At 44.3% G+C, this 27,767-nt stretch overlaps 1 protein-coding gene across 2 annotated transcripts in view; it reads right to left on the bottom strand.

Moving 5' to 3' along the window:
- Arhgap28 (Rho GTPase activating protein 28) overlaps positions 1-26,200 on the bottom strand; it is a 152,230-nt gene extending 126,030 nt beyond the window's left edge. For both annotated transcript variants that reach the window (XM_021643480.2, XM_060368215.1), the window contains exon 1: positions 25,963-26,200. In XM_021643480.2, the coding sequence (XP_021499155.1) occupies positions 25,963-26,084 (122 nt within the window). In that variant the 5' untranslated portion in view covers positions 26,085-26,200. The remainder of the gene's footprint in view (positions 1-25,962) is intronic.
- Positions 26,201-27,767: the final 1,567 nt, after the last annotated feature.

The following is a 27,767-nucleotide window of genomic DNA, read 5'->3' as shown; positions in this document are numbered from 1 at the left end:
TGGTGCTATGGATTCTAATGCTAATTACTGGCCACCAAGATCCTGTCCCTGCTCCTAAGCGCACATTCTCACATAAACTTATCCTAAGTCATATCTGATTGGTTAATTAAACAGCCTATACCTGGGCAGGGGCAGAATGGGGAGGCGTGGCTAAGGTTCCCAGCTTAGAGAGGACAGGAGTACCACAGGAGACACATAGATGGGAAGAAAGGAAGAAGGAGGACCCCACAATGGGTTGGGGTGGAGAAGGAACCATGTGGGCTGGGGGGAAGGACTCCAATAATGGTGTGAAAAGACCCAGATGAAGAATGGTAGCAAGTACAATGGGATTATGTATGGAAGGTAGACTAGATGAGGATGATGAAGGTGGATGGCATTGGATAGAGGATGGGGGATGGGAGATAGATAGTGAAGATATAGAGACAGTGTAAGTGAAATATCTACCCAGCCCAAGGTAAAGAAGGCAATTATAAATCTAACAGGTGTCTTATTATTTGTGACAGCGGGTTAAATAATGCCACTACAATAATCTTAGGGCTAATAATAAACATTATATAGCCCAACACTCATTCTTTTATTTACCACAACACAATAGCCTTCCATTCTGCTGAAGCCAGCTCACAAATGGTGATCCTGTCACTTGAAGGAGGACTCCCATCTGGTTATCTTCACATTCTTTCTCTAAGAGTAGTAATGAGGATTAATATAAACCATGGCTGAGTAGAAATGTTATTAGTCTACCAAGGGTGAATGGTCAGTGGCCAATTTGTAGAGCAAGCTAAAATTAAATTCTTAATATAATCTCATGTCAATGAAAGGCATATAATAAAAAATGGCCACCCTGAAAATTAATCTGTTTAATACTTACATATAATCAAATTGGTCTGTTCTCCAAATGTAGCTCTCTTTCCTTTCTAATTAAACACTCATTTATAAAGTTGGATTTTCCAGATGCCTAGAATGTTTTTTTGTACTTTATAGGCAAGACTTCAAAACTGGAAGGGGTTTGTTATTTCTTGTAATAAGAAAACTGGCTTCTTGTCTTAGCAATTACTGTTATGTTCATAACCTTAGGAAGCTTCAAGAGAGAAAAATCAAACTAACATCATAAAAGAAAATTATAGGGCAAATGTTTTGATTTACAAAATTACAAAGAGTCGGTGCTTTTGTATTTTGAGATTTAAGATGTTGCCAGGGGTAGGCAAAAAGAGTGGCAGGGGGCGGGCTCGAAGTTCCCGCTGGAACATCCCTAAAGAACAAGTCTGTGTGTTGCCCAAGAACCGAAGGACATGTTCCTCTCTCTGAGTCAGCTAGCATGCGAATTGTGCTTTTCTGGGTTCCAGCCTTACCCATTTTAATTTCTGTGCAGTCTCTGCAGCTGTCACTTTCCAGTCTTTAAAATTACACTATCTGATTTTATTCTGAATCACCCCGAGTCACTGAGCCCTCAATTAGATGCTGCAGTTTGGCAGGAGACAAAGATCCCATGTAAGGTGGCCTCATGGTGAGGTGGTCCAGAACTCCACTCTCAGCCTCAGAAACTAAAGCATTCTCTTTGCTCTTTCACATCCTAGGGATTTTTTTTTTTCTTTATAAGAGATAAAAATCTGACAAAGTAAAAATATAATCATCTGGCTGAGAAGAGCCGGGCCCCAGATTAGCATTTGAATATATTTCTTTAGTGTCTCATATTCTGTTTCTTGGTACAAAATTAATTTTAAAATTTTTCACAAGATAGCTTTAAACCAGAGCCAATTATGTTGTTTCCCTCTGTTGGAAAAGAAAACTCATACAGAGCCTTCCAACTCCCCTGGTTCCAGCAACAATGAGCCTGTTGCTAGGTACAGAGATCCTAAGGATAAACCCTAACTCCTGCTCTCAGGGAGGCTGCAGTCCAGCTCAGGGTCAGGGCCATGGACAAGGAGGTCACATCACAGATATCAGTGGGGACCATGGACTTGGAGCTCCCAGTAGGCTGGGTTCACTAGCAACATAAAGATCCCCTGAGCCACACTGGAAGACAGCAGCAAAAGGCATTGGAGGAGGCTTTCTGGACAAACCTGTGGCCTAGTCCCTGGGGACAAGGGGACTTAGGCAGGTACAGACCAGTGGCAAACACAGTAGGAGAGACAGAAAGGTGACCCGGGATGACGGCTAAGGGCACAAGTTCTGTCATGGTGTGTGCACTGGACCACGAGTTTTGAAAAACTAGCGGTTAGCATTGTGAGTTTTGGAATGAGAACCCCATACTTTGGTAAATCACCCTCCGTGTCCCATTGCCTAGTCTCTAAAATAAGATGCAAAGCAGTATGTACCATGTCGGAATAAAACCTCTGGAAACGGAATACACGTAGACACACACAACCTTTAGACACTGCCACACAATGCCATCTGTACGAGTTACCAAATCAAACTTTAAAAAAAAAATACCATAATGTTTTAAGTATGTTGGGTGGACTCATAGCTACGTATGGCCTCATGCGGCCCGCAAGCCTGGAAACACGTGCAGCCGAGCTTGGTCACCCAGAGCCCTTGGTAAACAGCAGCAATCATCACCACACACACAGACCAAGAACAAAGGGAGGGGGAGGACCGAGTTACCAAGAACGACACAGGGGGACCTCAAAAGGCATGGTGTGTATTCGGTGCCTTTATCGAAAGAAAAAAGTAAGGCCAGTAGATAAAAGAAAGGAACCCAGAGGAGAGAACAGATGCTGTTCGTCCGGAGGGACACCGAGCAGGGCCTCCTTCATTCGGGGGTCCTCGCTGAAGGTGTACCTGTGGGGAAGCTCACCCTCACTTTCACCCTCAATTGAGGGTCATTAGTGAGGGAAAAATAATTGTGCCTCAATGTTCACTTTTTAAAAATAAATCTGTAGCGCTGGGGATTGGACTGAACAAGTCTTGTACGATCATCTCTATCTCTAGCCCTTAGTTTTCTGAAATAGGGCCGAGGCTGAGGTCAGACTCTTGATCCTCCTCCCCATCCCCCGATCCCAGGCTGACAGCAACATGCATGGCTATGCCTTCATGTCTAACTTAAAATACTTCTTTCCAGCAAGATACTCCTTTTTGTAAAAAAAAAAAAAAGCAGGGTGACGACACTTTTGCAAATGTGCCAACGTCCCCAACACCTGGGAAGTGAGGACGTGAACCCAAGAACCTGTATGAGTTACACGTGAGCCACCTGACAGCTCCACAGTTGGGGTGATACATGGGACGCCACACGTCACATGGGAAGCGACGAGGACCGTACGATGAAGCATTCCAAGAAGCTCTTTCCATTCAGGAGAATGAACGCTGCGTCTGGACTGCCTCCAAAAGGCCCAAGGAGTTGGCCCTTCACCTGGATCAACCGGGAAACGACAGACCTCTGTGAAGAGCCGAGCAGAGTCCTTGGGAACTTGTCCTCAAGGCACGCTACAGGACGGCAGCCTTTCTCTTTCCTTTCCTCGTCCTGGCCCTGACGGCAGCTGTGTTTTGCCCTGCACACCCAGCCAAGCTGTGCTGACTCAGCACAGGCCCAAGTGATGCTCACAGGCGGAACCCTCCCTCCCTGGGAGCCAGGGTAAAGCTTGTGTACTTACGCGGTGATCGTAAATAGTTGTTTGTTTGGCTAACGACGAAAGGTATCTAACCTAAGAGGCTTGGGCCGCTTATAGCTTATGTCTCCTCGTTTGGAAAGTGAGGCTATATATTTTCTAAGAATTCTTTTGGCATGAGTGTCCTAAAACTGTCGGATGGAAAGGCCTCCTGGGATCAAAGAAGAACGTGAAACTCCAAATAAGAGGACATGTGCCTGAACCCCAGGAATGTGACGGGACAGTATTCCTAAGGAAGGCTTATAGGAAAGAGTAATCCCTGGTTTGCGTGTTTCTTTACTGCTATAATATGCTTCTTTACTTGCTGCTTGTGACGTCAGCTAACCATTCCTCCATCCCTATTTCCAGCGCTCTATGACCTGTTGAACAGGTAGCAAGCTAAAGGCCCACATCCCTTGAATGCTCTAATTCATTTCTGGCTCCATGATTTTGTCTCGTGTTGTCACAACATAGGACAAATATGTGCTAGAAATTATCTTAGATATCAGAAATGCTTCATTCGCGTGCGCACACACATGCGAGCAAATTTCTTCCTCCCCACTGGCACACAAGGCAGAGACAGATGATCTGACATACAGAATACACATTGGCCTGGGTATCCAGGAAAAGTACTGCAAATACTAAGCAAACACCCATTTAAGAAGGGGCCCTGGACCATGGATGAGACGACCCAACAATGCTTTGCTTTCCCTTGTCCTCCTACGATTGAGAGACTGCATCACATACCTGTGAGGTATCAAAACATTTCCGTTCCTCTGGTCTCCCTTAAGAAATGAACCAGAAATCAGGACCTTCCTAGGCCCTGTCCTTGTAAAACGTTTATTAACATTCTCTACCTCAGAGAAGGGAAGCATGTTATCTATACAGCAATTACTCTGTCCACCCAGGACCCTCTAAGCCTTTGCTCTATCAGCACTTTCACACCAGCCAGAGAGCGGTGCCCCAGTCACAGAAGCTGCTAATTAAGGTCACACTGCCCAGAAACCTCCTGATTATGGGAGAAAGCATTTAACGGAAGCCTCCAACCAGCAGCCAGAAGCCAATCCCTATTTTAGCTGCATACTATTTTTACATTGAGCTTGTCTTCCACTTGGTTAGAGTTAATCTCTAGGCACGAAAGAAGCATTCTTTGTACTGGGAGAGGTCTCTCTGGGTACGGAATATGGCACGGTACCTATAAATATAAAGTACCCCAGATGTTAAACACGTTTCTCAAAATAGATGAAAGGTTCGTGTGATTGGACACTCACTGAACTTAAAGTTCAATCATGTTCTAGAAATTGGAAAATGCTAGGCCAGGGTGAGTGGCATCATTCTCGGAATGCAGAAAATCTCTAACCAAATCCCTTTCACCACCTTACAAGAACATATGAGGGTCCATTCCGTAACACAGCTGAGCAATAAGCTTATTTGCACGTAACCAACTCTGAAGTGACCTCTACACTCTCTTTTGTCTCTGTGTCATCACCGAAATGCTAGGGAGAGGCTGTGATTACATTGGGTCGCTCCACCACAAGCCAAGCTAAACTCGGAAATGGCAGGACAAGAGTCACTCTTGTGTCTGCGGATTACAAGGTTGGGACACTAGGACTCTCGGTGAACCACTAGGATTCTGGTATGTGTTTGTGATTAGTCAAGATCACAGTTGCCAGTTCTGTGACACCAATGATTTGTTTGGGTGGGGTCTGGGGGGGGGGGTAAAGTAGCATGAATTCTTCAGTTTCTAAAGGAAAGTTCTTTCATTCTCTTAGTTCAAGTCTAATTTTTTAAAAATGAATGACATCCACAAGGAATTGAAGACATCCCTCCATAAAGGAGGCTGTTTCATATTAGCTCATTTTAATTGTTTTTTTGGATATTTAGTTGAAGTCCCTCTGGCAATTTGTCTATTCTGCCAACCCCATCCTGCTTTTAATTAAAATCTTGCCAAATAGATCCACAGAAATCTTCCATGGCTTCCCACCCTAAATCCTTAATATATCCAACCTAGGATCTTCTTCCCACCCTCCACCCTGTCTGCCCACTGCAGGCATATATTTATCACATAACAGGTCATCCAAGCCACTGAATATCATTTCCTCTTGGATCAAAGTGCTTTCTCTCCAGGAAATGCAGTACCAAACGGGATGTCACTCACAGTCCTCTGGGCCCAGGCTGATGCCCTATCGCAAGAGTGGCATCTTTCTCCGCTTCCATCTCCTGTCATTCTCAAAGAAGACAGCCCATCAATGTCTGCTGAAACAAACAAACTTTAAAACAGAAAGAACGGGTGAATGAGCTGAGTATTCAGAATCTAGGAGGCCCCTTTCTCAGCGAATAATTTAGTATTTGTCCTTCTCATCCATTTGTAATTCTCCAACAATCATTTAGATAAAGGGATTAATACAGCGGGCTCTTCTCCCATGCTCCTTGCTAAATGTGTAACTGTCATCCTCGGTTGGTCCTTGGTCACTTTCAGGATGCTGTCACCCAAATCTCTACATCTCTGCCTCTTGCTTGCTCTTTTATGACGCTAAAATCCACGAGCCACGGGAGTTCCCCTCAAGGTCAGTCTGATGTGTCTGAACTAAAGCAAGTTGCCAGTCGCAAGGACAGAGACCACAATCTCTTAGGCCATCGCTCTTCTGTGGACTGTCTGTAACCGTGATGTCACTACCACCCTCGTGTAGTAACGGGGGCAGGAAGGCAAGATGGCTCAGCCAGTAAAGGTGACTGCTGCCTGGCTTGATGACCTAAGTTCGACCTCTGGGACACACAGGGTAGAAGGAGAAACCTCCACATGCACACACACACACACACACACACACACACACACATTCACATACATTCACATACACATATACACACACACAGATGCACACACATGTGATAATGACGATGATGTGTTAACAAATTAAAAACAACGGGTTTACTTTTTTCATAGAAGGGGAAGATGTAACAGGTGCCACTCCAGGATCCACCCGGCCTCCCATTTCTAGAGAAGAGTCCTTTGTACTCTCCACAACTTGCTTCCCACAAGAGCTCCGTGAGCAGGCCCTGGAGGAAGCGGTCTCCGTCATGTTGGTTTCTAAGCCAATGAACCAGTCACAGCCCACTCCACTTGGGTAAGTAACAGTCTAGGAGGACAGAGGGAAGCCAGCAGGTTTATTACCATCAGCAGGTGTTTCCCTGCGAACATCAGAAATGCATCAGAGACCAGACAAGCAGTAAAGTCCAAATACTCAGTCTTTCCAGGAAAAAAAAAAAAAAACACTCAACAATTGTGAACAAACTGCAGGTCTGGGTGAGAGCAGGGACTCTGTTTAAGACGGGGCTTCATGCTGTAACTCAGGCTGACCTAAGACTCACAGACTCACTCTGTGACCCAAGCTGGTCTTGAACTCACAGAGATCCTCCCACCTCAGCCTCCACCTCATGCCAGGATGATGGGTGTGAACCACTGGACCTCACTCACCTTTTAAAACCTGTGCAGCCTCTCATAACTAAATGCAGGACCACAAAGCACTCAGAAACAAGCTTGCTGAATTCTCAACAACCAGAAATTTAGTTGAGGATGAGACTCATCAGGAACCTGAGGAGCTTCTGGCTAGTGCTTGCCATGTTGCAGCACCTGATGAACAGCAGGCTTGGTTCTGAGCATGCACTCTTGCAACAAAACTCCAAAGAACACTGAGAAAGCCCTCAGCGGTGGAGAGGAAGAACTGTAATGTTTTTACTGCACATACAATATTTACTGATCTTGTACTTAGGGAGAACAGATTTTTAAAAAGTATTTTCATGCCATCATTCTGTATGGGTCTGTGGTCATAAAAATTTTACAGTTTCATAAAGACTGTAAAATAGATTTTGACTCAAGATTAGGACAGGATTCCCAACAGTTTCTAAAATGGCCCTAACCATACTTTTGCCATTAGTAGCATGTTTTCAAGAAAAGTAGTGTCCTTGGGATTCATGATTATAAAATCAAGATATCAATGGACTCTGAAGCACACCGAGGATGCTCTATGTCCAGCGGTTGACCGTGGACAAGAGCCGTGAGTTCAATTTTCTGGCGCTGTGATGGGTGCTAAACCTGCTTCCTTGCTGACTGCCTCCTTAGCTGGACGACAGTTGGGGAAAATGATTGAATAAAAGCAGCAAATGGTATCTGGACATTATTACCGCTTTCCACCTCTGACGTAGCATTACGCTGAAGTCTGAGAGACAATGAATAAAGAAAGCCAGACACAAAGTAATGCACTCAGTAACAGTCTCTTTGCACAACCTCCAAGAACAGGCCAAGCTAACCCACATTGATAGACAGCAGAAGCAGGCTGCCTGGCAAGGGTAGGGAAGGCAGGGGGACAGGAGAGAAACTGCTTTATTTTGGATGGTAATCACGTGGGCCCAAACCGTCACACTTCACCATGTGCTGAGTGACCCCCACCCCTTTTCAAAGAGAGAAACCAGAAGGAGCTACAGGTCAGAGCTGGATACGATCTAAAATACACTGCATAAAAATTTTCAAAGACTAAAGTTTTCAAAAGAAGAGACTGATGTAACTAAAGATTTAGATTCGAGGTATTATTTCAAAAGTCCTGGCGGTGTTGGCATCATTACCAGTAAATGATTTCCTTTTGTCCAGATTAGGAGAGAAGGTAGATGGGGGAATGGCTCGTGGGGGAAGGGTCTTTCCCTCAAGTCTCAATACCTACTGCCTTCATGGGCATTTACTTACAGTTTTATCAAGCATCAACACTAAGAACCAGAATACCGGTTGGGGGAGAGACCAAAACAGCAGAAAATAAGGGAGCAAGTGAAATAGAGTTCTTTTATAAACTGAATATTTGTGTATTTATTAGCATATTAGAAAATAATTGAGCATTATCCTTTTATGTTTCTTGGACATCTCTGTGTGAATTGCACCAAATTCATTCTAATCTTTTACCAAAATAGGATGCAAATTAGATCATTTTAACTAGATTAAATATAATTAAATTACACTTTATAGAGTACTCAGACTACTATATGCAATATTAATATAATTTATCTTTCAAAAAAGAGGTTATTAGCGAACCCTCTCCGTAACCTTGAGCAATGATAATAATAATGCATTATGCCATTAAAAAAATACCCAGCATTCCTGTTAATTAAGTTCTCAACTTACAATAATCTTCAAAATCACAATCAGTCCTGCCTCTTGGGGAGGATGTACTTTTGGGGAGAAGCTTGTACACATGAGTCTTTCTGACACGGCACCCCAACTTCAGCTGCTTAAGTGAAGTCAACCAAGCTTCATTAGAGTCCTGGAACATATTAAACCACTTTCTGTAGAGACTGGGGAAGAACATGAGAGGCCAATCAGATAAGCAAATGGACAGAGTTACACTGGAGAGGGAAAGCTGTCATTACAGAATTAGTGCAGGTCTAAAACCATGTTCTGGCTAAAATTCTAGAATTACCTAATTACCACAATTTCCAGCCTAATCATAAGGAAACAGAATTTACGTGTTAGTGGAGACCCCGGGGTCAGCTAATGGAACCTCCGCTAGCCACTGAAGACAGGAGGCACACCGCTGACCTTGGCGTGACCCTGCTTTATCCACAGTGCGCAGGAAACTCTCCCTGCCCTCCCTCCCTTGTCTCAGATCACAGGTTAAACGCCGCCTGCCCTCTGCCCCTCCTCTCAGATCGCAGGAACCAGCATTCCCAGCCACCAGGGCTCTACACACCAATGTCCTGTTGTTAATGCACCTGGCACGGTGAGGTTCTTCCTACTCCAAACTTGCCTCACACTCACTTCTCATGGGCCTTCTCTGTGCCATCAGCTCCTCCGAGAAGCCTTCCTTAACTCGCCTCCCACCAACCTGAAAATAGTACCTATGTCTCTGCTCTTTCAAAGTACCTCACACATTCTCCTTGCTCATCCCCTCAATTGTTCTGAAAGTGAATGTCCACTCGGGGCCATTAGGATGGATAAAGACTTAGGATACTGAAAAGAAAGGCCCAGTCCTGTCCTCCCAAAGCTCCAGTGTTGGCCGCTACAGTACACTGACCCTGAACATTTGTCCATTCTCACTTACAGACCAGCTTTTAACTGTAGCACCAGCCTCCAATATCTCATATGACATACCGAAGCTCAAAATTCTTTTTAGTTTTCTTGTTGTGAATCTAAATGTTCCTTGTTTTAACAAATGAAATGACCCTTAGGAAAATTTTACTGTTTAAAGAATTGGTAGAGACAGGCAACCCTAATGTCACAGCCACCCACAATGAGACCTGCCTCATGGCACAATTATGACAACTGTTACCAGTTTGATTTCTACCCTTTATTCCTCAGTGGACAGCATTTTATCAGCACCTTCTGTTATCCTATAAATAAAGGTCAATTTAGGGTCTCTGGGGGAAACGCCATAAAAGAAGGCGTACTCAGAATTTAGAAGCTGTGTCTCAGAGCATCCCATTAAGAGGTCCAGTTTCTTCACTTCAGCTCTAGCAAGTACCAAAGGCTGATGCTGGAGGCGAAAGACAGACAGTTGAGGACTTAGCAATGAAGAACACGAATGGTGTTGGCGCTAACAAAGCTTCAGCCGGAAAATGAAAATGTCATCCTGTAGTCTCCTTTGCGTGGCTATGATCAGTTTTGCGGCTTTGTAGCAGCAGGTGATGGTCTCGAACATCTGATCTCCTTGCCTGCCTCCCAAGCTGCTGGGATTACAAGCATGAGCCACCATGCTTGGTTTTATCCAGTGCTGGAGACCAAATTCAGCTCTTCATACGTGTTAGGTAAGCACTGTACCAACTAAGCTACAGCTTCAGGATGGAGCTGGCTGCTCTATAAATACGGAGGTTTGACTGACCCGTGCTTCTGCTGGATGGGACGTCCAGATTGCAAGCAGTCAGTGTCCTGGGGAGGGCTTGCTGCTGGCTGTGTCACAGCATGGCGAAGACAAGAAACGAGAACTGACTGCACACAGCAGGGGCCAAGCACAGAGAACAGCCCTGTTGTTCTGTTCTACAACAGCTTCTGCTCAAGAGAACTAGCAGTCCTTGGAGGACACCAAGCTGCCGAGAATGTTGCATCAATATCTTCAATGCCTCCCTCTAGGCCCTGCCTCTAAAATATCCTCCTCTTTTCACTGCCACTGGGGACAACCAAAACGCCCACATAAGAACCTTGGTGCACACTCTCAAACCACACCTAAACCCCGGTGTGAGTTATCAAAGAGTGTTAAACGGGAGGAAAAATGTACTTTAGAAATGCCAGATTTCTTTCCTGACTGTTATCAGATTGTCAGCTCTTTTTTTTTTTTTTTTTTTTTTTTTTTAAGTTTCCTCCTTTAAGTTGCACGGTGCATGGGAAGGCAGAAAGGAGAGTTGGAGCGTAGACATGAACAATGCAGGATACCTGTGTAAAAATGCCACAGTGAATCCCATTCACATGTATCACTGAGAAGTCCTGACAGTAAGGTAGTAAAAATAAACACACAAACAAATAAAGAGTGGTGGGAAACAAATGAACAACTAAGACTGTCCCCTTTGCTCTGCCACCTCTCGCTCTCCCATCTCAAAGGTTCCCGGCAAGGTCCGTTCACTTGCCTCCACTGCCTTCCACGCCTTCCCCTGCACCAGGCTGGCTTCTGCCTCCACAACTCTATGAAACCCGCTGTGGCCGGGAGCATCACACTGAAAATCTCTATTGCTGCGCTGTCGATGCTGTCGTATGATGGCTATCATGCCTTGACTTCCACGTGCTCCTCCCTTCTGGGTCAATGCCACGGGCTCCCAGGCCCTGCCCACCTCCTCCCATTTCCCCTCATGAGCAAAACAGCACAGGCTTCCTTCCACTAATGCCTCTAAGACTCTTCTCTCCCAGATCTCGTCCAATCAAGACGTTACTATCCCCGATACTGAAGTCTCCTGTGAACGAGTGCTTTTCAAAACCTTCCAAAAAAAAAGACTGTCTAAGGAGTATCCACACCCAGGGCTGCCCCAACCACCATTTGTTCAACACCCGGAATTTCTAATCTTAGTTAATACGTCTAGACAGAACACAAGCCACTTTTCCAAACGTTCATTGAAGCCTCTTCACTAATGTCCCTGCTTCATGTCCACACAACCTGCATGCCATCCCCACAAGAAAGGCCGCGCTAACCAGCTGCACCATCCATCCGTGCCTTCGTGAGCTCCCTTAAAATAGTATTTTATACTTACTTCGGGGGACTAAAAGACTGAGAGGTCGCTGGGATGCACGAGGTGAAAACGGCCAGGAGACTGCAATTTTCATTTTATGGATTTCAACCCAATTGCTCTTAAGCCGGATTAAGAGAGCAATGAGTGAAATTGCTTTGGGCAGGGTGGGGAGGGGGAAGACTATGAAAGAGACAAGAGGGAGCTCAGCCTGGGTAGGATTTGGTTAACTGAACTTTAGGGCCCCCTGGCCAGCAAAGCATTCCCCTGAATTCTCAGGAGAAGCAGCGTTAAAGTCCCAACCTTGCATAGTAAGAACTTTTGGAAGCAGAGTCATCCGGGGAGTATCAGGTTTGTTTAGGACTGGTCTAATCAAAATCTGCCGCAGCGGGGCTTCTCCTAAGCAGTGAGTCATGTTGTTTTAGCTGGCACTGACTCACAGCCTTGCAGAGCATGACGCAGCTTCAAACACGGAGTGTACTCCTTCCAATTACACGCCGCCAGCAGCTGGATGAGTGGGAGTCCTCCAGTGTGGGGCTTTCTGCAGCTAAGCGCAACGTGGATTGGATGGAAAATAGTTGCCAACTAGACCTTGTAATTCCGGAGATGTTTGAAGGAAGAGGGAATGGAGTTTATGTTAAAAATTCCGGAGCCAGGCATCCGTGCTTCGCTTTTCAAAACAGCGTGTGTGGAAAGTTTCAGTCAGCTCTTTTCCCCACTAACTGCCTGCTCCCTCTATTGAGGTCATAAGTGTTTTTCTTTCGATGCCAGTGAAAAGTCACAGCGGGTCTTTTCTGACTCTGCATTACACTGGAGGAGATAGCACGCATCGGTAGTCGTCCTGGCACTGGAAAGGGAGCTAAGGAAATGACACTGTCACCGATACTGCCTTCTAAACCTTGGTGTTTCCCAGGAGGGAGCCCAGTTTCCCTCCTCGTGGCACTTGCTCTTGGCCTGACTGAGCACTGCAGACCATGGATAAATGCTATGGTTGAAAGGAGCAGCTGTCCAGCGAGCAGCTGAAGGACATTTGGAGCCTGGCTCGACAGGGTTGTTATTGCCCAGAAGTCCCGAGTGAAGACAGTTCCCTGCGTGGCCTCTCTGTCAAGGCACAGAGCTTCTGCCTTGCAGGCTCCAGTCACTCCTGAGTGGTCGCAGGAAGCTCAGTTCCTGTCATCAAGACACTCTAGACTCCCAGGATGGCTAAAGGCAGGGAATGGCCCCTCCTAAGCCCTGGCAGTTAGCACAAAAGCCCACACCGCTGTTTACATGTAACGAGACCATCCAGTCATGGTGGTTTGCTGTCATTAGAACTAAAGTTTATCAAAGTCAGTGCCTTGGAAAATAAACAGGCAGCCAGAGCCTAGAGGCGGATCTGAATCTGGCCTCTCCAGAAGATTTAAAGTTAGACCAGGCATTCCAAGATTAATCTCCTAAATGGTAGTCTTCAAAGGCCATCTTAGGCCAGCATCCCCAACGGCCTAAGAACCAATGATGGATAACAGTTGTGCTTAAGCTTATAGCACAGTGAGGCACAGGAAAACACCACCACGCCCTCCCCTTTCACTGTTGTAAACTAGGTATTCCTGGGTTGCCTGGCTGGCTTCAAACTCCTGGGTTCCAGTGATTTTCCACATCAGCTTCCTGGGTATCTGGAATTCAAGGTGTCCATCCTCCTGCAATTAATTATATGGAATGGCCACAAGGACACAACAGGGCTCCACAAAGTCAGAACTTAAGGCCCAGATCCTCAAACTATATGAGGTCAAATAAATGAATGTGTAAGAAGCCAGTGACAGTTAAGCTTTTCTGGATACACTGTAAGAAATAATTAACTTAAAGTCAAACACACAGCCAATTGCAGGTGTTCGGAGCACCAGGTTCTCCTCTTGTGTCGCTCTGCATTACTCATGTTGGTATGCCATGTAGTACCAATGACCACCGAGAAAAACACCTTGGCACAAACCTGAGGCTGAGACCAGGAACTGAAAGACTTGTATTGTACTCATAGCCTTTTCTGCTCATACATAAACACTGATTTAAGTAGGGAAAACTTTTAATATTTTCCTACTACCATTCTGCAACATGTATCAAGTTTTTTGGCCTGTATTATCTTAGAACGTTTGAGTTTAGAAAATTCTCTTTGAATCCTAAATAATAAAAGAACTTCTGGCGTAATCAACACTCCTGATCTCAAATTGTACTTTAGAACTAGAGTAACAGTTATAGTATTAGCATAAAAAAAAACAGACATATTAATCAATGGAATTGAATCAAAGACCCAGCCATAAATCCACATACCTATGGACACCTGATTTTGGGTAAGGAAGCCAGAATATTTTATAAACTGAAAAAAAAAAATCTTCAAAAAATGGTGATGGTCAAATTGGGTGGTTATATGTAGAAGAATGCAAACAGATTCATATTTACCACACTGCACAAAACTCAACTGCAAATGGATCAAAGACCTTAACATAAAACCAGATGCACTGACTCTGATAAAAGAGAAAGTCAGGAATAGCCTTGAATGCATTGGCACAGGAGACAGCTTTCTGAACAGAACACCATTAGCACAGGCACTAAGATTATCAATTAATAAATGGATCCTCATGAGGCTGAAAAGTGTCTGTATGGCAAAGGACACCATCATTTAGACAAAGAAGCAACCTTCAGAGTATGAAAAGATCTTTACCAATTACACATCAGATAGGGGGCTAAACAAAAAGCAAACAAACAAAAACTGGACATCAAGAAAACAAGAAGCCTAATTTAAAAAATGAGATACAGAAATAGAGTTCTCAAAATCTGAAACATGAATGGCTGAGACACACCTAAAAAAAGTTCAACATTCTTAGTCATTAGGGAAATACAAATCAAAACTACTTTAAAATTTTATTTTACACTCATCAGAATGGCCAAGATCAATAAAGAAAGTGACAGCACATGCTGGCAAGGATGTGGAGAAAGGGGAACCCTCCTCCATTGCTGGGGGGAGTACAAATTTGTACAGCCATGGTGGAAATCAGTGCGGTGGTTCCTCAGTAAGCTGGGAACAGACCCATCTCAAGATGCAAGGTATACCACTCTTCAGCACATCCCCAAAGTAACTTACCTCCATCTACGCAGACACCTGCCCACCTAAGTTTATTACTGTTCTGTTCATAAAGAGCCAGGAATTAGAAACAGCCTAGATAGCCATCAACAGATGAATAGATCAGGAAAACGTGTCACATTTACACATGGAATATTATCCAGCTGTTACAGAAAAACAAAATCATGGAATTTACAGATAAATGGATGGAGCTAGAAAAAAAAAATAACCCCAAGTGAGGTAACCCAGACCCCAAAAGACAAATATAGTATATATTCATTTATAAGAGGATGTTTGCCCGTAAGTCCTCAATAAGCAGGCTACAATCTATATAATCACAGAGGTTAGGTATAGAGTAAAGGACTACAGGGAAGGAAAAATAGAATAAACTGTTATGGATGGACAGGGTTGGGGAGGCTGGAAAGGGGGGACCAGACGGGGTGAGACAGCTAAAATAATGGACCATTTGAGCAGTCATATGGCAACCTAATACAGTAGAAACATGTATTATTTGAAAGAAATCTAAATGGAATCACCAAATAGCAAGGGAGACAAAGCACCAACTGGACATCTATCTTCACCAAATAAAACCTCCAGTGCCAGGAATGGGTTACATCTAATTGAGTATTGGAAATGAACTCATTATCAGCAAATGTTTGATTAGTACGGCTATTTTGTATATCAATGTACTCAGAATTGTATAAAAATTTCTGACAAGGAAAAGGGATTGCAAGAGGAAAAAAGTCTTAAGAAGTGCTGGTACAGGGTCTAGTGGGAGAGGGGATGTGATGGAGGGTCTGGTGAGGGGCCTGGTGGAGGGAAGCTATGATGGGCTAGTGAAGGTTCCTTTATAGCTTCAGGTCAGGAGGAGGTGAAAACCTGGCTCAACATCAGGAGGAAATATCTCCCCACTTCATCAGGAGTTCTTGAAAGCCTTAAGGAAAAGATTCAATGAAAAACTTGTCTTAATTTCAGCCACAAAAACTATTACGTAGCTAAAGCAATTAGTCTACAAAACTAACAAGAAAGCACCCAAAAGTCGTTGAGCCTAAGGACTAAGACCAGAAAGTACTCATCCTCCTTCCAGCAGGGAAGAATGGAAGAGAGTGACCCACAAGCTTCCGGGCTGCTGACTGCTCGGTTCTTTCTTTCTTGGTCAGTGTTTTAGTCACTTCTATACAGAAATGTGCGAAAATATTGCTACCTCCATATGACTTTACCAAGGTGAACAATCTAGCTTTCAGAGATCGGGGGCTAAGTCCCCTCACTTCATGATAACAAAATATCCCAAATATATGGTTTATATCCATTCACTCTGAACAAATTGCATGCTTATCCAATTAAAACATGAACTGGTAGATTGCTCACTGGGTAAGGGGCTTTCCATGCAAGCCCGAAGACTGGAATTTGGATCCCCATGGAAAATGGTGTGTGTGTGTGTGTGTGTGTGTGTGTGTGTGTGTGTGTGTGTGTACATGTGTGTGAGTACATGTGTAAATGAATGTGTGGTGTGTGCATCTGTGTGGTGTATGTTAACCTACCTATAATCACAAGGCTCAGCAGACAGACATAGAAGATCCCTGAGCAAGGTGGCTAGCTAGCCAAATCATCAAGCTTGGGGTTCTAGTGACAGACCCTGCCTCAGTATATACATGTACATAGTGCAGAATTGCATTACACACACACACACACACACACACACACACACACACACACACACACACAATGTGGCACTTGACCTTAGTCTGTGGCACGTGCGCACACCCACATTGTCCATACCCATTCAAACATTGCATAAACACAGGCATACACATTGCATAGATGTGGACATGCACGTGCTTCCGTGTGCACACACACACAAACACACACACACCATAAAATGTATGCAAAATGAAAATTTAAACGAGAGCTGAACATTTATAATAGCTTCCATTTTTAAGTTGCTCTCAATGAATCCATCATCAAATTGAGACAGAATACACGAATCAATCTCACAGGATTGTAGTAACAGGTGGAAGGGACGAGTTGATGCGGTGGGACCTTGGCTGCCATGGCCTTGCTGAGTGTGTGGTCTTGGGTGACTCCTCTGTGGCAGAGTAGCTGGGTCACAGGACTGTCACAGGGATTACATGAGACCTGCATGTCAAGCCCTCAGCTTGTGTTTGCCCCTCAGAAAGCTAATGCGTAACTAATTGCTCAATGCTCATTAGAGCAGCCGGTTACACTGAGGTAAGTAAGAACTGCTCCAATTACTATCATCAAGGAAACTTCCAGAAAATAAGATGGGCTTTATTTCTTCATCTGCATGTGCTACTGAAATACAGCTTAATCCCAACCTCTTAACACCTTAACTTGGCCTACTTTGTAAATTTGGACTTTTAAAGGCTTGCAGTGAAGGTGAGGCAGATGCAGTTTTCAGTGTGTGGGAAAATTAAGAACAATAAATAATAACTTCAGTCTGGGGTGGAGGTCCATGCCTATATTCCTACTACTTGGCAGAGGTCACGAGTTCAAAACCAGCCAGGGCTACACAGAGAGATCCGGGCCAGCCAAAGCTGCATAGGAAAACACTCTCTTAAAGAATAATAATTATTAACATTATCATAGTACTGTAGTCAGTTCTTTGTTTGTTTGTTTAGAGAGGGTCTCACTGTGTGGCCCTGACTGGCTTGGAACTTGCTCTTTAGAGCAGGGTGGACTTGAACTCAGAGATATTAGACTGTTCTGTTTCCAGAGTGCTGGGATTAAAAGCATGAGCTACCATACTAGTATGTTATCATTTTTTAAAGTTTAATACTTTTTTTAGCATATCACATGGTGGCACAACCCTGCAATCCCAGGGCTAGAGAGGATGAGGCTGGAGCGTGTGAGGCCAGCCTTGAAGAGCAGTGAGGTGAGAAGAAGGAAGAGAAGGAGGAGGAAGAAGAGGAGACGAAGCAGAACAAGGAAGAAAACCACATAACTGCATCAGTGGCTTTTGTAGGAACACAGATACAGTGATGTTTATTTAAAGTCAAATGCATTGGTTAGCATTTTTATGTTTGTTTTCATAGATGAATAACAAAGAAACAACTTCAAATGAATTCTTGTCTCTATACCACATAGATGTTAAAAAAAAAGAAGAAGAAGAAAGCAAAAGAGAAAAGAGAGAATCCTGTGATGCTGCACTAAGTTCACGGCAGATATAAAGACGTATCTTTCTGCATAAAAGATAATCAGCGGCACAACCCAGGACTAAGACAGCTTAGATACGTCCTATTTGCTTGACAGCTTAAAAATTCCTCCATGTCTCTTTATCTTTGGTTTGCAGTTCTCCTTCCTGTCCTTTGAGCTGTTTGTGTGCGGTCACTGTCCAGTCATTGGAGGGACTGCAACGAATGCACACACTTGGTCAGGTTTTCAGAGTCACCGGAGACGGCCAGCTGTTCCCGGCAGTGAGGCTGAGCATATGGAGCCCACCCTTGGAATTACCTGGCACTGGACACCTGTCAGGTCACCTGGAACATTCCTTGCTGAAGTGTGGCAGAACACACGGTACCCACAGGATGTGCCACACCCCCGTCCTCTAAGTTAATTTTTAATTGGCATAAAAAATAACGGGTTTCCTTGCAGCATCCCCAGGGACACTTAGTTTTGGTTGATTCTCCAGCTCTCCTTGACCGTGGCCCTCCACTGACCTTTCCACTTTCATACCACACGCATCCTGCTACCCTCTGCATCACTCTCTGGTAAAATGACTTTATTTTTTTCCCATTTCATGGGCCCTTTTCTGGCTTCCTAACCTCCACCCACACTTCCGCACAAACACACGCAAACCTATCAATTAGAAGCTAGGCTCTGCATGCGAGAGAAAGCATGTACTGTTTGCCTTTCTGGGCACACGTCACCTCATTGATGGCGATACTCTCAGCTCCAACGTTTTCCTGAAAATCGTGTGCGTTCACTATTTACAACTGAAGAAAATTCCATCTATGCGGCCATGTCCCACATTTTCAGTATCTGCTCATCAGCTGACGGACATCTAGGCTGAGTTCAGGTCCCTGCTACTGTGATAAGAAGAGTCCGAACACAGGCGTGTGTATGTGTCTGTGACAGGAGAGGGAGTCCTCCTGGTGCGTGCCCAGGAGCGACACAGGTGCACCATAGGATGCGCCTGTTTTCCACCTTCGGAGAAGCCTCCACATGGATTTCCACAGTCTATTCAGACTCCCACCAACCAGGGGTAACTGGCCCTCTCCTCCAGCATCTGGCTTCATTTACTCTCTTGGCGACAGCCAAGAATGGCAGTGAGACGGAATCTCAAAATGGTTTTAATTTTCCATGATAGCTAAGGAACTTGAACACTCCTTAAAAGGGTTATTGGCCCTTTTGTGTTTCTTCTTCTGAGAACAATCTATTCGGCTCATTGGCCGGTTTGTTGGTTGCAAGTTTGGGGATTTACTTTTTGCTGTTCTTTATGTATTCTAGATATTAGCTCCTGTCTGGAGTAGAGCCGGCAACGGTTTGCTCCCATTCTCCAGGCTGTCTGTCCATTCTTCTGATAGTTCTTGTTTGTGGAAGCTTTGAAATTGCATGTAATGCACTTATCAATCCCTGTGGCCATTTTCTGTGCTGCTGGGGGTTTTGCTTACACTCTGTCCTAATGTGCTTTCTCTGTTTCCCTGTAACAAGTTCAATGTGCTTAGTTTGCATCAAGGTTTTTAATCCTGTCTAAATAAATATTCCTACAAAGGGAGAGATATGGATCTAATTTCACTTTTCAGCATGTGGGAAAATTAAGAACAATAAATAATAACTTCAGTCTGGTGTGGTGGTCGCACCTATATTTCTGTTATTTGACAGAGGTCAAGAGTTCAAAACCAGCCGGGGCTACCCAGAGAGTTCCAGGCCAGCCGAAGCTGCACAGGAAAACACCGTCTTCGAGAATGATTTATTAACATTATCATTATTTAAATTATGTAAGAAATAAAACAACATAAAAATACTGTCTACTTACCCTTTAGTAACTTAGACACCCTTACGGATATTCACTAAGCTCTTGCATCTTAAGTCAAGCAGTAGTTATTTAACTTGTTGATTAATTTGCTCTTACAGTGTGTGTGTGTGTGTGTGTGTGTGTGTGTGTGTGTGTGTGTGCGCGCACATTCATAGCCCACTGCATCCACATAGAGGTCGGAGGACAACCTGCAGGAGTCATCTCTCCCCTTCTATCATGAGGCTCCTGGGGATTGAATCAGGGCATCAGGCTTGGCAGTAGGCCCCTTCACCCTCTGAGCTATCTTTCTGGTCCTTTAGAACAATCAAGGCTCACTTCTACACTAAAGGATGTGTTTGACTTTGTCTTTTCTTATAAAGAGATTTAAAAATACAAAGTCAGCTCCTCAATGGATAGGATTTAATCCCCAAATTTCCTTCTAAGAAATATTCCATTCACCTCTTTTGCTTCCGTACCTAACATTTGCCTTTTGGTCACAGCCGGAGCTGATACCTAGAGACCACATGGTTGAGAAATGAGACTGTGACAGTTACTCCAAAAGTAACATTGTTTGGTTTGATGGTAGAGTAAAAAGAACATTTGATTATCTGCAAAGTGGAATGTTTTCTTGGGTTACAGATATTTAGGTAACATCTCAGGAAAGCACCACCAAGACACTTCTAAGAAATAAAAGAGATGAGATCTAATAACAGCTACAGTCTCTCACAAAGCATTTAATCTAGCAACTCTATGTTTTGTTTTGTTTTTTTTCTTAAGGCTTCAAAAAATTGCTTCCAAAAATAAAAGATCTTGAAAAATTAGGAAACTCATCTCCACAGTTTTCATGAAGTCAAAGCCAGATAAAACTAAATCATTTTATTACATGACTACTGATGCCTGTTTAATATTGGGTTCACTTTGTAGAAGTGATGGACATAAAAAATAATAAATTTAGAAAGAATGATGAATATATTATTTCATGGTACATAAATTAAGTCAAATCAAGATGAAATGATAAAAAAATCATCATCAGAACACCACAGTAATAAATTTCACTGCCACGATCCACAGACAGATACTAAAAGCAGTACAGGATAGTTTCGGAAGGAAAGATGTTTGCGGAAAGTATTTCCAGGAAGACAACAATTCATTGCAAAGGACAAAACAGTGACTCTGTGGTGTAGAAACCTAGCAAGGCCGTCTTACCCAGGTGATCAACGTCAACATCATATGCCATCTGAGTACCAGGCAGCTGACAGGATGGCCCATCGTCACTTCCACGGCATTTTCTCAAACTCTCACTGAATTCCTAAGAACACATTTGGGCCAGCTCAGTTGAAGTGACTTCCTATGAAATCACCAGCCAGTTTGAAGTAGGTGCCAGGGTCATAAAAGACAGATTACCAGAGCGGAAAGGAGCCTGGGGGACGTGCTTAAGATCACTGTGAGATCTTGGGTTCTACTGTGTATCAGGAAAATTAACTCTGGCAAGAAAAGTAGCGAAGTAAGAATACAGTCTGTAGTTTAGTTAACTGTAGTATGCCACCCTTACTGTATTCAGTTTTGACCACTGCAATGCTGGTTTTGCAACAATGTTAACATGTTAAGGAATCTGGGTGAAGGTGACTGCTACAAATTTTCCGTAAATGTAAAAGTATGTCATGAAAATTAAAAGTTAAGGGGGGAAAGGGTGCTTCCAGGTCATGCCAGACTTCCTGTGTGTTTAAGTTTGCGTTAGGGATTAATGGTCAGAGAGAACTGAGCAGGTTAAAAATGGACAGAGCAACTGGCCAAATGTTTAGACGAATGATAGGATCAAAGGAAATATACCAGATGTTTAGCAACAAGCGCTACATATGGAGGCACCTCTGCTCAGCAGGGAGTCCATGAAGGAAACCAGAGACACCAGCTCTGCTTTCAACCACAGCATACACATGGCCTATAAATACCCATCCCCATCTAAGAATTCCATCTCCATTACTATTTCTGAGCCTTCTAGAACAAGCAGCCCTCCACTCCCTAGAATTTGCTGTGCTTTGTATATGCGTAAGCTCACACAGGCTTACATAAATGTCTAACTTTAACAAATGTTGACATGTTGATATACCTATTTTTTTAAACTAACTTCAACCCTAAATGTACCCCCCAAAATAGATCATCACTAAAAATTGTTAAGTTCAGTTTTATCCAGAATATTTGCTTCCTAAACATCAAGTCTGTTTTATTAAATTGTTCTCATTATTAAAAAAAATGGTTGTGATATTAAGATTAAGATTCAATGTCTCCTTCACAAAAGTGGGGACAGGGCTGCAGAGAAGACCCCAAGGGTAATCCTGGTTGCTGGCTCTATTTGTTTTTGAGGAAGAGCTGCCTTATTTCCTTCTCTATTTTTGTCATTTCTCAGGAAGTTTATTGTACAACTAGAAATAATCATGGTCATTTCATATTCGGCCCTCCCCCAAAATGTCTGCATCGCTATTTCACTTAGGCAAGGAAATGTTTGAAAAATCAGGCAACCACCATCATCTTTGGCTAATTCTCACTTTATACGTGAAAATATTTTGGATGTTTGTCAACATTCTCGGGATTCAGAGTATACACTTGGCTTTTCTAAAAAGCACGATTTTAAAGACAATTTCAACAACTTATTTTCATAGAGCAGACATTGGCAAGACTCTCATCTCTTAGCCCCAATAAAACAGAATGAGCTTCAGGGAGATGGGCGTGTGACTCCTAAGAAGTTAGAGCAAAGAAAGACTGTAGAGTCTCTTAAATCAATTCCTCAGAAAACCATAAAAGACAGAAGCTACATGAGGAAATGATCTTATAACAATTCACGACCGAGTCTACCCACACTGTGCTCAGTTACAGAGTCTAGGAACGTGAGGGCAGCAATCACAGAAGACAGCAGAGAATTCTCAAGGAAACGGGGGGGGGGGGGCGTGGGGGCTCAAAAGGAAACAGTGATGTTTTAAATGAGCCAAACTCCCCAGACAAATTCCAAGAAGTGGGACCTTATCTTATGTATCAACACTCTGTTTACTCTCTGCGTGCTGACCTTCTTAGAATGATCCATGTATAAAATAGCATAAACTGCTTATCTACATTAAATACTGATTTTTTTTTTAATTGAAATCTGGAGAAGACATTGCCAGCCAACCCCACCGCAGAGTTTTAGGTACCCAGAAGTGCCATTATAGGGCACGTGCTTCTGAGCTTGGAGACAGCTTAGTTCATTATATCCCGTATGTAGTTGTGATCCATCAATCAAACAAGGCAAGAGCAAGAGATTCTCTGAATTCTTCCACATTCTAATGTGGGAGCTGTAAAACTGATTGTTTTGACCCGGATTAGTCTACTTTACATCAAGGACGTCATTGACATTTGTGGTACCTCTTGAGTCATTGCTCAGTGTTCTAGGCAGTTCAGGTCATCGGCTTGGAGCAGGGGAGTCACTGATGCAGGTGACAGTAGGGTCTGGCAATCTTGCTCCAAGCCTGGCTCCACAGACACTTTTTTGCTGCTCGTTTATTTTAACAAAAAAAAAAACAAATAAATAAATAAACAAGAGGCAGGGCCCCAGAGGAATTTAAGTGGACTGCCAACTTTAATGCAGAAAAGCAGCAGAAAGAGTATGGCAAACAGAGGCTCCCAAGGCCAGCACAGTGAGCGGCCATTACCATTCCTCAGCCCGGGACAGTGTTGGCAGTCAGTAGCATGCACCCCAGGTACTATGCCCCCCATTCTCAACCGGAAGTTTGGAAATCCAGTTACACCAGGAACTTCTTATATTAGAAATTGTGCCACTCCTTTCCTCCCAAAAGTTCTATTGTTGCATCCTTTTGTAAAAGTCTGTTGGTGCCACATTCTTGTGGCCGGAAGAGAATCCCATTTATCTTCCTGTCTCCAATGCTTGATGTTTTACTAAGATATAGTATGGCAAACGGGCTGAGTTTGGCTCTTAAAAAGAGCCATTTTATCTTGGCCATTTTATAATATTAGTGGGAATCCATTAATTTCCTCAAGAAATATTTATTTGGCTACTACAATATTCCAGACACTTCCTCAGTACTTGAAAATAATGGTGGCAAAATGAACAACACATAGGGATGGGGGATATACTATATTTTGGTGGGAAAAATAAGGCCCCAAACTGAAAACTAGATAAACTAGGAGTACTAGATGCCTGAAGAGGAAGGAGGAAGGCTTAGCTCTGATTTCCATCTGTGCAAGCAAGAGCTAAAGAATGCCGATCCTTGGGAAGCCAGAGCCCGTGATCACATTCCCAGAGCCAGACTACTCACTGACCCACAAGTAGGCTCCAGATACATAACGGAGTTTAAGGGAAGTGTGTTCGTGAAAGAGAGAGTGCTTTCTTCCAGAGCAGAACAATAGCATCTTGCTTCTTGCTTGAAAGGAAGTATTGATCAGTAGCTGGTAAGCCAAAGGTTAATAACCGGGTCTGATAATTTCTGTTATCAGACACATGATGGATGAGGTGGTATTCTCTGGCGCCTGGTAAACACAGGAACCTCTATTTTCAACTTTTACTGAGTACCAAGGACTTAATCTATTCTCTCATGATCCTGCTGTTCGAGGGGCTGGAAGGAAGGGGGCTGCACACTTCCGTCCCCTGCCTCGGAGGAGGGAAAAAACAGAGGGTCCTGAGAGGGTCCTGTAGCCTGAAAGGCAACGACCGAGTTACAGACGTGGACCTAACTGGCTCACGGTAAAGGACTGACTATGAGATCACCGCTCCCACTCTCAAGCATTATCATTCCGCAAGACCACATGTTGAGCTAATAAAGCTTCTCCCTCCAATTTGATTTCCGCTATCTGGCTGGTGCCCAAAGACAGCTGCTGGGGCTTAAGCTCCACCGAAGCCCTTGCTTCGAATCAGATCCCATGTATTTAGTCACTCATAGTCTAAGCCATCACGATCCAAGATGATATTTCTGAAGAGAATTACACGCTAAATACAAAGGAAAGTTTGTATCTTCTAGCAGCCTTTAAATGACATAAATGAGTCCTGGTGCCGGATGAAACTAGTTCGTTTCTCACTGTCTGTATAAAAAACAAGCTCTGCCTCAACCCGCTCTTTTCTTCGGAAGAAACCGTAATTTCTTTGTGAGCTAAGCCAGCCCAGGGTGGTTCCTAAGCCAGTGTGGTCGGTTCATCTCATGGATGCCTTCCAAAGCACATTCTGTGACATAGTCACAAATCAAATCAGTTGGGAAACAGAAGTAATTATGATCACATAAAGTTACAAGTGTGAGAAAAAAAACAATTAAAAATAACAGTGACATAAAATGCCATTAGAAAATGAAATCAGAACACACCAAAGAGTAGGCTATAAACAAACAAACAAACAAATAAATAGATAGATAGATATAGGCATCCGTTGATGTATTCGGAGCAGATAGCGACGCTTAAACAAGTGAACTTCCCCTAAATACGCCCGCGGGCAAACCACCTCACATTCGGAATATTTTTGTCCACACATCTTGGGTGTTGTTAGGGCGGCTCTAACTGTCCTCCATCCTTCACGAAGCAGATGGACACTGTCAGAGCAATGTGGATTATCCCCGGTTTATTAAACGCGCATGTTCGGGTTAGACACTTCTTTCCACCCAAAGAAAGAAAGAGGAACTGCGTTTGCTACAGAGAATGGACACCAGCAGTCATCAAATAATGACATCACTGCATTTACACAATTGAGGTTATTTACACCAGAAGCGGGATTGATACGTCACCGGAGGTTTCCTTTTGAGAGGAAACTTTGGCTCCAAATAGTTAATCTGAGTATTTGCGAGTACTTTTCTTTCTTTTTTCCATCCGGCTTGTGTTTGGTTTTTAGGAATATTTTAAAATTCCTCCTGGTGAGAGCCTTCCACAGAAATGATGTGCGTGTCTAACTCATCATAAAGTTGCATCGTCTGACTACAGGGACCGCTGCTAGCCTCCACTCCGGCCAGCCACACACAGACTTCTGCCCGGGCCGTTTCTCATTTCCAATCAGGACTATAAAAAGAGCATGCTCAGTTATCAACTCCACAAAAACTCTCCGAAGCGCTGCCCGCCTCCCTTGCCCCGCCCGACGCGCGGCCCGCGGTGCGGCTCGGTACCTGCTGAGCGGGTGGCTGGCGGCCGCCCGGGACGCACAGCGTGGCTCCGCGCCCTGCGGTTGCGAACACGCGTGCGAGTGGTAGGCGGTCAGCACCACGCCGCCCGAGTCCTCCACTTCCATCCTCAGCCGCGCATGTCCCCGCGACGACCCAGAACAAAGACCCGAACCAACGTGGACCAGCCCCGGGAGCGGGTCAGCGGCCCAGAGCGTCCGGCGCCCCACGGATCCGCAGCCAGGACGGCCCCGCCCGCCCGAGGGTCACGCCCACAGGGTACAACCGGACGGATTAGCATACAGTGGGGGCCACGCCCACAGAGTATAGCGGACAGATTAGCATACAGTGGGGGCCACGCCCACAGGGAAAACAGCAGAAAGATTAGCATACACTCTGGGCCACGCCCACAGATCCCTGCTTCTAGGAAACTGGAAACCTGCCTCAAGCTGGTGGCTCCAGCCAGCTGCTCTAGTAAAGTTCGTGTTTTTCTTCCTTTGTTCCTCTTTTCCTCTTCTCAACCTCCTCCTCCTCGCCCCCTTCAAACGGGAGGCTTATCCCGTGGCTAGGAACATTTCCTGCCTGGCAGTCAGAAGTGAGACAGAAACCATGCCTTAGGCAAGGGGAGAGAGGCTAGTTCTGGAATGGGTGCTCTGGGGGGGAAAAAGGAGAAAAATGTGACACTCTCATTTAAACATCCGAATTAGAGATTGAAGAATTGGGTTGCGTTGCTGTTTGGTAGTGAGGTTACAGTAAACCTGATTTCCCTTCTGCCCAAGCCATCCCAAACGCGGGACAGCGCTTCCCCCCTCCCCCCGACACGCCCTCAAGACTGCAACAGGCAGACCCTTACCCCATTCTTAACATCCCTTACTCCACCCAGTCCTGATCACATGGAGAGATACTGTTTCGAGACTGTATGAAAGCTGGTCCTGATTGCTATGGGCTCTGTGAATGGTATTTTATGGGGAATTTTAAGGGGGAAGGTATAAATACACACACGCACACACACTATGTACTAACATACCTGAAAGTGCTATATAGTCTTTTTCCTGACTATAGTTCTGGCTGGAATTCCTTTAAAGATTCTCTCTCCTGTCTCCTGTGAAACCTCTTAGTGATCATCAGTCAAATCCCCTCCCCCCTACTCCCCCTGCCACTTTCTAGAAATTGCTCTTGCTTTTGTTACAGGAATAATTTCATTCTGCCCTGTAATTAAAGCAGTCTGCCCTTCCCATGCCCTGTGTGCTTCTCTGCTCTGACATTCACGTGAGTGATTGCTAATGGGTCTTGGTCTTTTTTTCCCCTAAAGCCCAGATGAAACCAGGAAACTCCTCTCAGAATGAAAAGCCAAGGAGCAAGAAAGCTCTGAGGGGAAAACCCATTGCCAACTCAAGATCAAGTTACTATTTTCCAGCAAGTTGGTGGTTTCTGCTCAGCTGCAGGCTGCTGGAAGGGCTGATATCATTCTTTTTTTTTTCTTTTATACCCTAAAGTCCCTCCTCTTTTGCATAGCAGACACTTCAGAAAGAAGGCTGCATATCAGCTTTACATAAGCAAAAGTCATCTGAGAGGAGGGAACCTCAATTAAGATCAAGGTGTGGGCTAGGCTGTAGGGCATTTTCTTAACCAGTGATTGATGGGGAAGGACCCAGGCCATTGTGAGTGGTGCCATCCCTGGGCTGGTGGTCCTGGGTTCTATAAGAAAAAAAGCAGGCTGAAGAAGCCATGATGAGCAAGCTGGAAAGGAGCGCCCCTTCATGGTGTCTGCATCAGCTCCTGCCTCAAGGTTCCTGTCCTGCTTAAGTTCC

Source organism: Meriones unguiculatus, chromosome 15 (genome assembly GCF_030254825.1).
Source record: "Meriones unguiculatus strain TT.TT164.6M chromosome 15, Bangor_MerUng_6.1, whole genome shotgun sequence".
NCBI classification, from domain to species: domain Eukaryota; kingdom Metazoa; phylum Chordata; class Mammalia; order Rodentia; family Muridae; genus Meriones; species Meriones unguiculatus.
This window is presented reverse-complemented; position numbering and strand designations above follow the sequence as displayed.